We start from the raw sequence: 11091 nt of genomic DNA on the forward strand, positions 1-11091 counted from the left end.
GAACTAATTGGGAATACAGATGCTGCCGACGGGTTTACAGTCCCCCAGGACGCACAGAGCCCAGACTGACCCGGATCGAGGACGAACTAGGCCAGGGGATCCGGGGACAGCTGGGCAGAGTTTGAGGGGAAGACTCCATTCGCGAGGGGCAGTGCTTGGAAGGGGGGTGTTCCAGCTCAAGCCCTTTGGCCGAAGCAAGTAAAATTGTCTGAACCCCCCCTCCCGCGCCCGCCCAAGCCAGTAATCTGGTTTATTTATCGCCAGTGCAGACCGGAGTGGGGGAGGCGGAGGAGATTACCGATGACTAATCCCTCTCCACTTCCCTCGGGACGCCGGCCAGGTAGAACAGGTAGGATTAGCTCCGGCAGGCGGCTCAATCTTTCCCCTAAGCCAAAGGAGAAGGAAGGGAAGTCGACCGGCTGCGGGAGAGGGGAAGCGGGATCCGGGAAAGAGCCATGGTGAGCGGCCGGGAGGGGTTCTTAATTCTCAGACGGGACCTGAGCTGTTTCTCAAGGGGACCCAGATTACTAGAGAAGGGAGGGAGAGCACAGGGGCTGAGCCAGGCATGCGACGCGAGACTCCCACCCGCCTCCCCCGACCGGCCTCCAAGGCACCCTGAGCATCCCCGTGCAGCAGGTGATGTTGAGGCCGTCGCCATGGCTCCCCGAGCTCCGCTCCCCACCTCTTTTCCCTCCTCCACGGCGACCGTCTCCAAGCAACGCTCCCCCACCTGGCAACAAACGCCCAATTAGGCGATAGGCTGCCTGAAGGCCGCCGGAGACCCTCGCTTTCGGGAGGGGGTTTTGGACTCCACCTGGCAGCTCTTGCCCCCAGAGGGGCTGGGGTTCGAGGGTGCGTGCAGGCAGGGCGACGCCTCGCGGAGGTGCTCCAGCCGGGGTCGCCAACCTCCAGGTGGCCCCTGGAGATCTCCCCACCATGACAACTGATCCCCAGACAACAGAGATCTGTCCCCCTGGGGAAAATGGCTTTTACAGCAATTTGCTTCTGGTCCTTATTGAATGTATACTCTGTATTTACATGATTTATAATAGCCAATATGTTCCTCAGTGCGGTGGCTCAAGTGGTTAAGACTCTGAACTGCAGGCTGTGGAAGGTCGGTAGTTCAGCGGTTCGAGACCCGAGTGTGCCGCATGACGGAGTGAGCTCCCGTCTCTGGTCCCAGCTCCTGCCAACCTAGCAGTTCGAAAGCGAGAAATTGCAAGTAGATAAATAGGTACCCCTTCGGTGGGAAGGTAACAGCGTTCCGTGCGCCTTGCTGTTTAGTCATGCCGGCCCGTCGCTACCATGGGTCTTTTGGGGGGCTCTGCCTCCTTTCTTACAGGCATGGCCCCACAAGAATTATTCCTGTAAATGCTTTTCGCAATCATTTGAAAACTTTTTTTTTTTTAAAGGTGTGTGTTCCTTTAAGCAGGGTGGGATGCTGCCATTGACTAATTCCCGCACTGAGAAAGGGGGTTGGAGTAGATGACCTCTAGGATCCCCTTCTGTGTCAAGAAACTGGTCTCCTTTCAGAGTTTTCCTGCCTAAGTGTTAGCTTTCCTTGACTATAGAAGTCATCACCCCCATCTGCCGGCTTGTTCTCAGGATTGTTGGTTCGGCTGGCATAAGTGATTAACTTAAAATTGTCGTCTAAATGGGTCGACAGCTTGCAGTTCAGAGATCTATCCTGGAAACAGCTTCCTATTGGCTAAATGGCTTTCCTTTCTGCACTGAGGCGTTCGGGCCCGCCGGGGGGGGGGGGGGATTTGCCCCCCAAGCCCAACCCCACAAGCCACAAAATCCTGGCTCCGGGCCTGCTCCCAGAGCTTCTGAAGGCGCCGAATGTCAGGGGAAGGCCAGTTCCGCTCCACATTTTTACAGGCTTCCCACGTGAATCTAAATCTGTGGTGTGAATCCAACCCTTGCCACCCAGCCAAGGGAGCAAAATGACAGAGAGCGTGCTCTAAAAACTCTCCACCCAGCATGTGTGGAAAAGAGTGAGGCCTCGGTAGTCGCGCTACACCCAGGGAAGAATCACCACTGTCCCTAGAGAAAAGCGGCTGTTTCTCTCCCGCCATTGTGTTTACAAGTCTGGGGAGCCGCCGTGTGCGATCCACACCCCTTTCCGGCCCCGCTGGCTTGGGCGGAGCGACAACGGAGGAATGCCACCCACTTGTGGGAAACAGAGTGGTTGAGCAGTGGAACGGACTGCCTTGGGAGGGGGTGGATGCTCCTTCGCTGGACGTTTTCAAGCGGAGGCTGGACGACCCTCTTTCGGGTATGTTGCAGGGCTCTCTCTCTGCTCCTGCAGAGTGCAGGGGGTTGGACTCGATGACCTACAAGGTCCCTTCCAATTCTAACATTCTATGACTCTATTCTATGATCATATGGTAGAGGATTTTATCATCTAGCGGGACAGATAAACCCCAATGAATCACCGACACCAGGTATACTCTCTAGCTCAGGGGTCCTCCATACGGTACCCACCAAGACCTTACCTTTCCTGGCACCCATGTTTTCAGGAAGTGGGCAGGACTGGGGAGGGCTTTTGCCTGGCAAGACGTCGGACTATCAGAGATTTGATTGGCTGTGCAGATTTTTAAAGAAATGTGGCTTTGGCGGCAGCTGCCACCGCAGCACAAGGCTCGACACTGTGTGACCGAAGTTAAGCTTTGGCAATCGTTTTGTGGCTGGCCATTTATTTGTGGCACACGCCATGCCATGATAGAATTCCAACTGTGCCTGCAGGCTCAAAAGGGTTGGGGACCTATGCGGGATTCTGGTTTGGCCCAAAGGAGGATGAACATTTAACCAGAGTTAATCTTTGCCCGGGACAAGATCTTCCTGAGCCCAGGTGACACACTTTGGAATTTGTTCCAGGGACTCCCGATTAGAAGACGTCTCTTGCCCCATGCTCTACTCAGTGTGCCCACTAGAGGGAGCTGCTGACCTCTGCAACTTGATCACAACCCTAAACCGACCCAGCCACCTTGCCCGGGCGGTTGGAAGGAAAAACACGGAAATTACCGTCACCTTCTTCCTCGTCCTCCTCGTCGTCGCCAACTTCATCTTCCTCTTCGTCTACCTCGTTGTCTGCTTCCTGCTCCCCGTTTTCCTCGTTCTCCTTGCAGAAACAAAACACACTTAAAAAAAAAACCTAACCCTTCCCAGGACAGTTCCAGAAACATCGAAACTCCATCTCTTAAGTTGCGAGGCTATACTTTACAGCCATTTCTTTGCTAAATGCAATGATTATGTTTGGGCAGCTGCTGTCAACCTGGCAATTCTCAAGTTGTGAGGGAAAGGGGAAATCTCCGCAGCGACAAAGCGGACAAACAAATCAAGTTTTTGCACCCGGACTGAACGGCCAGAACCAACCACCCGCCCCCCGAAGCCCCCTTGCCTCCACTGGAGGAACTTTGCCGTCAATCTCGAGGCCTTGCTTTTTTTTATTCCAAGACTCACACCTCTTTCAAACCACTGAGGGTTATTAGAACATGAGAATTAAATGCTCCGGTGTTTATAGAATACCGCTGTGTTTGCATTTTCTTAATAAGAACCTCCAGCCCCACCCACTCCCAGTTTTACTCATTCGCTTCCGTCAACAGGACTTTTAAATCAGAGGGTGGGAACAAAAAAGGATCGGGAGACTGGAATTTGCTTCTTCCTCGAAGGCCTCCAGGAAGAAACGAACGCGGACACTGGCAAATGCATACTTTGCCTGCCGAAGATCCCAGGTCCAGTTGGAGAGGTCCAAGTTAAAGAGATCCCGGCTAGCACGGCTTGGAAAACACCTTTCTCTCTCACCCTGAGACTCTAGACCCCGACGCTCCCTACCACTGGCCTGGCCTAACACTCCAGCTTCGTGCAAGGCAGCCCCTATTACTTTTTTTAAAAAATCCATCCATTCCTCTAAGAATCGCACAAGTTTTCCCTCTGTTTTAGCCTTACAGCAACTCTCTAAGGTGGGTCAGGGCAAAAGAAAAACAATTTTCCTCCAGGCCAGTTTGGCCAAGGATCCTGGAGGTTTATTGTCATCTTCAGGGCATGGAACACAGGTCACTGGGTGTGTGTGGGGGGGAGGTATTTGAGTTTTCTGCATGGTGCAGGGGGGCTGGACTAGATTATTCTGGAGGTCCCCTTCCGACTTTTATGACTGGCCCAAAGTTGCCCAATGTGAGTTTCTGTGTGTGGCTAAGCGTGGATTCGAACCGAGGACTCCCCCAGTCTCAGCCTGACGCCTGAGCCCATCACACTCCACTGGCCCCCCCTGCAGGGGGGGTTCCACTTATAAGCACTGTCGCACCCCGGCAGAGGGACACTTACCGCGTTACCGTTGGCCGGTGCATCTCTGCCGTTTTCCGTCTCTTCCACCACTTCCTTCTTCTCTTTCAAGTCCTTAAAAGGGACAGAAACAAACCCAGAATGAGTCACCAGGATTCCAGACCAGTTTGGGGGGTTTTTTTTGGGGGGGGGGGAAGCTGGAAAGCCCGCCTCCCTCCTCCCCCAGCACTAGGAAAGTCGGAAAAAATAACCAATGCAGCACAGAAACAGCCAGGAAAAAAGTGTGGGAACGTGACTTCTTCCTTCCCCCACCCACGTGCAGAATGGCTTTGGACGGAGGAACCAAAGGAACGCGGCTACAAGGAAACGCCTCCCCCCCCCCAAGCACCAAGACAGACTTTGCTTCGGAAGTTCGGAGTTCAACAGAACGGGCTTAGGTCGGATCCTCGCTCCGGCGGAGATTGTACTAACGCGACCCTTCCCCTCCTAAGTTTCGCAACAGGAAAAAGCAGACCCAAAACAGCACGCTGGACCCTATAGTAAACCTCGTAAAAGTCTCTTCCAGCAAACGAATGGCTCTCCTGTCCCTGCCAGTTTGGTGTAGTGGTTAAGAGCACAGACTCTAATCTGGGAAAACCGGGTTTGATCCTCCACTCCTCCACATGCAGCTGCTGGTGTGACCTTGGGTCAGTCACAAATTCTCTCAGAGCTGTTGTCTCAAGGGCAGTCCTCGAAAGACCTCTCTCAGCCCCACCTACCTCACAGGGTGTCTTTTGTGGGGAGGGGAAAGAGAAGGAGCTTGTAAGCCGCTCTGAGACTCCAAGTGAAGGGCGGGGTATAAATCTAATCTCTTTCTTCTAAATTGTTCTACAGCACAGATAATCACCCCCACACCCCGCTAATGTTGCGGCAGGGCCTCCAAGATGAATTTTATGAAGTGGTCTTAAGGCATATGGTCTTAAAGGTCAAAAAGGTTTTTTTAAAAAAGGCTTTGTGTTTGCTTAAAAATGAGCTTGCCTTGCCTCTTTTGTCAAAAATTTCTAATGACAGCGTGAAAATTAATTGTTCTGGCAATGTTCGATTCAATACTCGGTCTGGCCAAATCCACCAGACATTCTTGAGACACTGCAGATGGTAAAATTCTTAATCAGCTTGAGTTTCCTAATGATCCCTCTCTCTGTGCAGAAGCTACTGTTGCTGGAATTGTTAAAAGAATTTGTAAGCCGACACAAACATTTGGAAACGGGTCACCAAGTCTGTATCCTGTTCACATGTTCAACCGATCCAGTGGGTTTTAACTTTGCATTTCCAAAATCTGCCTTCTGTACTGAAGGTGAACACTGCATTTCTGTCAAAAGATCCTCCTAAATTAAGGTCATCAGGGTGTTGTTTCGATACAAATGAAGCTTTTCCTTTCAAATGGCTTTCAGGCGTGAGGAGGTATTTCCACAAGAAATCGAACTTTTCAGCCAACTGCTTCACAGCGCTGACTCTTACCAGTTAACCTTGCTATCACACTGTCTACCAAAACATAAAACACAGATTTTCTGAAGTAGGCTTCTGTGTCATTCATTTCCAGCAAGTTAGCATCAGGTCTGTTATCACGAAGCCTTGCCTTGTGCGTAACCCCATCACATCCACAAGAGTTTCTACCTTAAGGGTCTATGCCAACAATTTTGACTGCATTCCACGTGCATTTCCAGTTGTTTCAAAGTTTTGTAATATCTGTGAGGAGTGTTTTCCATGTTTTCTGTTTCAACATCCAATGTGGCATTTCTGGCTTGGATTCCCTTATTGCAGTTGTCTATGCGAGCTAATATTTCTTACCGCATAGGCTGACATTAACACAGAGACAAAAGATGTCACATAGAATAAAACTCCCTGGACTTCATTTCTTGTTTTAGATGTCAAATTTAGTTCTAGGAGGTCTTACAGGTGAGCTAAAAAAAGCCTTTATTTTACACTTTCAACACGATCTGACAGTCTTGTTTCAGACATACTATGAAGAGAACAGCCTACATGGTGTTTCCAAGTATTTCCCACCACTTGGGACTGGAACTAAGTGTGATCATTTGAATTGATCCAAAAAACGTTATTGTGCTACAGGTACCCATTCAGCACCATCATTTCCACATACGTTAAGTGTGTGACAACCACAAGGTGAAAAAATAACTTTGTTGGGCACAGGTCTTGTATTTTGACTTGCGTGCTATTGTATCTTCCAGCCATACTTGATCCATGTCATAAGCTTGAGCTCAACAATCACTGAGACAAATAGCATGTTCTTTCAAAGTATCACTTATCGATTTAGCAATTTCTTCCCCTCTTTCGTTGCTGCCATCTGCAAACGTCAGAAATTCTTCTTGAATTTCATACTGTGTTTCTTTTAAAACTACAAATCTCAAAAGAAATGCCGTTCGTTCTCTATGTGAGGAATTTGGTGTGACATCCACTATGACCGTGAATTGCTTTACAGACTGCCTCTCAAGCAAAATATGTTGTTTCACAACATTTGAGCTTTCTGCAATAAATTCATTTTGAGTCGGGAAGACAGATAATGAACTTGAAGTCCCTCGTTCCTCTTCTGTGAATCCTAAAAAGTTTCCACAGGTAAACACTTCTATTTCTTTTTGAGGAGGAAACTCAGTTGTGGTGAATGATACAACCAAAGGCCTACGGCACGCCTCTCATTTTCCACACTCCCTTCCACCTGAGCCTGTATTTCTGTTTCTTTCCGGTCATTTCCCGCATGTGCTCCTTTATCAAAATCTTGTACATTATTACCCAAACCAACTGCTCCTTGTTTGGGAGATGAGGTTGTCAAGAATTTTTCCCCTCATTATAGAGGTGGGTTGAATCAGAATTTTTTCGAAGGCGCCCTTAAAAACTGAACTCGAAAGAGGTTTTCTTTCTGCCCTTTTTCATGTTCCCCTCATTTTTTCATTTCTGGGCTCCCGACCCTTGTGAGAAGACATTTTCGACAGATGGTTTATAATGTCTTCTTTTATATCTAAAAAGGGGAGATTGAATTCCTGATCAGCTCTGACCTGACCTTCGCCATGTGGCCTCAAAAAAAAAAACACCACAACCTGGGCCCAAACTCACAAAGTTTTAAAAAGAACTAATCAGTGAAAAATGCAGCCTAACGTCACTAAAGTAATTAAGGAAAAGAATTAGAACATCCCTTCAACTTATCGGTCCAAAGTTGCTCTTTAGAGATGGATTTAGAACAAACTAATACGCCCAAACCCTCCCAACTACAAACAATGGCCACCGGCCTAAACATTCGGTCTGCCTGGCTGGAGAGTGGAGAGGCACAATCACTCGTACAAGCTGCCCCTAGTGGAAGATCTTGGGAATGCAACGTAACAACAATGTAAAGGATAAAACTGCTATGTAGGCCAACAACGTAAGATATAAATACTAGTCTTCATATGCAAACTTTTTATGGGACTCCAGGAACCTCTGGGGGCTCCCTTTGCGTCCAGCTCTAGAAGTTCGGAGTTCAATTAGGTCGGATATTCACTCCAGTGGATACTGTACTAACGCAATCCTTCACCACCTAAGTTTCCCCACAGAAGAAGAGACTGGATTTATACTCTGCCCTTCATTACCTGAATGAGTCTCAGAGCAGGTTACAATGTTCCCTCTAAGTGCTGGAGTCTTGTGAGCAAAAATTCTACTTTGTGAGCTACTGGCATTGAAGTTGTGAGCGAGCCATTTGGCTACTGCATACATTAGCTTGCTCTGGAGCCATCCTTCCTGAGCTGAGACAAAAATGTGTGAGTCAGATGCTAAAAAACGGTGAGCTAGCTCACACTAGCTCAGCTTAGAGGGAACACTGGTTACAACCTCCTTCCCCTTCCTACAACAGACATCCTGTGAGGTCGGTGGGGCTGAGAGAGCCCTCGAGGACTGCCCGTGAGAGAACAGCTCTGGGAGAACTTGTGACTGACCCAAGGTCACACCAGCAGCTGCATGTGGAGGAGTGGGGGAATGCTTCTCCCAGCTTACAGTCCATGTTCCTCACCACCACACTAAACTGGCTCTCCTCCCCAGTTTCAAAAATCCATTTAATATATAATCCTCAAACAGAGGAACTGAGAAGAACAGATACGACACTCGATCGTAGCCTAAAGACCGAGAAGGAAAAGTACACCCAAAATAGCACACGGAGCCTATGTTAATCTTCTTAAACAGCCTCTTCCAACATAGGAATGGCTCTCCTGTCCCTACTTTGTTCTACAGCACACACAATCCCCCACCCCACTAATGTGGCGGGTACCAGCACCCAACATAGAAACCCAGATCAGTCAAAGTCAACAAGCCGCAAATTCCACACACGAGCCACTGTTTATGCCCAGAAAGAGTGCCGAAGTTGGCATAAAACTCGTCTTTCAAGGGGGGGATGCACACCCGGAAAACCCCAAGAGGGGGTCCCTTGCACCGAGCTCAGCAGACCAACAGGATTTTTGGGGTCTAAACTTTCGAAGGTATATTATCAGGAGATCACCAGGCAAAGGGAGTCTTAACTCGCCAAAGCTCGTGCCCCGAAAGTCGCACTGGCGTCTACACTAGTTCTACAAGGCTACTTGGACGCGAACCTAACTATCCTGCTGATCTACGGCCGAGAAAAATCCAGCTTTCCCGCTTCCAAAGGAAGCTGCCAGAGACAGCAGTTATCCTCGTCACGGCAAAGGGGGTTGTTCCACGGGGACAGCCTTACTGCCTGCCTCGCATAAGGCTGCCAAGAATTTGGAGACAGACAGGCGACGGGACACTCCGGCAAAGGCAGGCCCGGCCTCCATCCCTCCCCACACTATCATGGTGCCTCAATTACACGCCTCGGTTCACTCCCCACAAAGGTTGAGCATCGACACAGCTGGGAAGGCCTCCCCTTCCATTCCTTCTCTCTTCCTTCGGATTAGGACGGCCTTCAGATTTTGTCGCTGGCCATCACGGGCCTAATGCAACAGTGCGCCGGCTAAGCCTCTCAGGGCAGCCGAGGCTTCTGGGTAAGTCGGCGCTGGATTAGCCGACTCCAACGGCACCGTCCAGAAACCGCCACTGCCCCACCGCTCTGCTCCCCCCCAACCAAAGCATTCCAGCGCACCTGTTGCGCAAACAAGTGAAATCCCCCTCCTTAAGCAAAGACATCTGTCTAACTCATCTGGCAGGTTAAAAGCATGGATTTACCACCTCATGCTGCACGACTTCGGGAAATGTTCCAGCACACAGACACACACATTGGGGCTGGGGGTGATTCCCAGATAATCTAGAAAGCAAATCTAAATGGACTCCAAAGGGGGGGGGGGGAGAACCACAGCAGTACATTTATTTAAGGAAGGAATTTTCCTGACACCCTAGATGGAGTTTTCTCAGGTCAAATGAATGGAGTTTGCACAGTGATGGTACTTCAAAGTTACAGGCACCATATGGTTTTTCCAGGTCTCTGCCACCCCGCCTAGAAAAATTAACTCATCCTAGACATTAGTTGTTGCATCTTAGTTGCTCATCCTAAACAAATCAGCAAACCAAACTGCAACAAGCTCTGGAGAAGGAGGAGAAGGCCCTTTTGCCCAGGGCAAGGCAGAAGCGTATAATTCTACGGGCAGAGTTGTCTGTGTCAGAAAGAAATCGGCATTGCAAAAGGGTCCTTTTGTTGAAACCTGGGTATTTAAACAATTCCTTTAAAAAAAAGGACACGTAACCTAAGTAAACAGGCCAGGGCTAACAAACCATTTCAGAACCTTCAAAAAAAAATATTAACAATATTCTTAAACACACACACACACCAGTAAAGTCTACACGCAAAGTCCTTTGCTGAGGCCAGAGGAAACCCATATAGAAAGTGAACAAGGGTAAATAAAAGTCAACAGGGAAGTAACTATTTACAGGGCTTCCATTGTCTTTTTGCACCAGCAATGCCACAACCTGTTTGCAAAGCGGGGAATCTCCCACCGGCAAATGCATTAATGGAACTACGGGGAATCTTTACTTTTTTAAAAAAAAAATCAGCTGCAAGGCTCTCGAAGCAAAACGATCTTCCCTCCTGCACCTGAAATGGATGCTCCCGATTTAACAACCGTCTCATTGTCCCGGTGGGTTACCAAGAGCCCTCCCACCCTGCAGGGGGCGCGCGAGCCGGGCTCTCCTCGCCGGCGGTCCGGCCACGCGCCCTGGGCCGTTTCAAACCCGCGCGCCACACTTGGCGTCTTCCCTCCTGCACCTGAAATGGATGCTCCCGATTTAACAACCGTCTCATTGTCCCGGTGGGTTACCAAGAGCCCTCCCACCCTGCAGGGGGCGCGCGAGCCGGGCTCTCCTCGCCGGCGGTCCGGCCACGCGCCCTGGGCCGTTTCAAACCCGCGCGCCACACTTGGCGCCCCTGCGATTGGCCGGCCGCCACCGACCTCCCGAGGCACGCCGGGACTCGCAGTTCTTTTTCTTCCCTCCCCCCCCGCAAGCGGGAAAGCCGGGCGTCAAAAAAGAGCCAGTCGGGGCTTGGCAGAGAATGAGGGCGGACTACGATTCCCGAGAGGCTCCGCGCGGGCGGAGGCTGGAGAAAGGCAGCGGCAGGGAACAGAGCGCGGCACGTGGTGGAGCGCTGGCCGCGGGCGGCTTCGCTGCGGCCGGGGGCGGCGCTCGAGAGGTAGGGAGAAGCCACCGCCCGCCCGGGAAAGGGAGCCGGAGCTTGCGGCCCCCCGGGGCGACTGCATGGCTCGTCTGGTGCAAGACAACAAATGCGGACGGGGGGAGAGAAGGCTGCAAACTCCCCCCCCCCCCAAATAAGGGCAGTTTGGTTTT

General features: G+C 50.4%; 1 protein-coding gene across 3 annotated transcripts in view; it reads right to left on the reverse strand.

Annotated features, from left to right (window-relative positions):
* Positions 1-11091, reverse strand: part of PTMA (prothymosin, alpha) — a 21071-nt gene that overhangs the window by 7691 nt on the left and 2289 nt on the right. The window contains exons 2-3 of one of the 3 annotated variants that reach the window (XM_015408646.1): positions 4327-4398; positions 3028-3121 (exon numbers count right to left, since the gene is read on the reverse strand). In XM_015408646.1, coding sequence (XP_015264132.1) covers positions 3028-3121; positions 4327-4398 — 166 coding nt within the window. Of the gene's footprint in view, positions 1-3027; positions 3125-4326; positions 4399-11091 lie in introns of all 3 variants that reach the window. The other 2 variants (XM_015408648.1, XM_015408645.1) reach the window with 2 other exon arrangements.

The sequence above is a fragment of the Gekko japonicus genome, unplaced genomic scaffold (assembly GCF_001447785.1).
Source record: "Gekko japonicus isolate JY-2015 unplaced genomic scaffold, Gekko_japonicus_V1.1 scaffold1891, whole genome shotgun sequence".
Lineage (NCBI taxonomy): Eukaryota > Metazoa > Chordata > Lepidosauria > Squamata > Gekkonidae > Gekko > Gekko japonicus.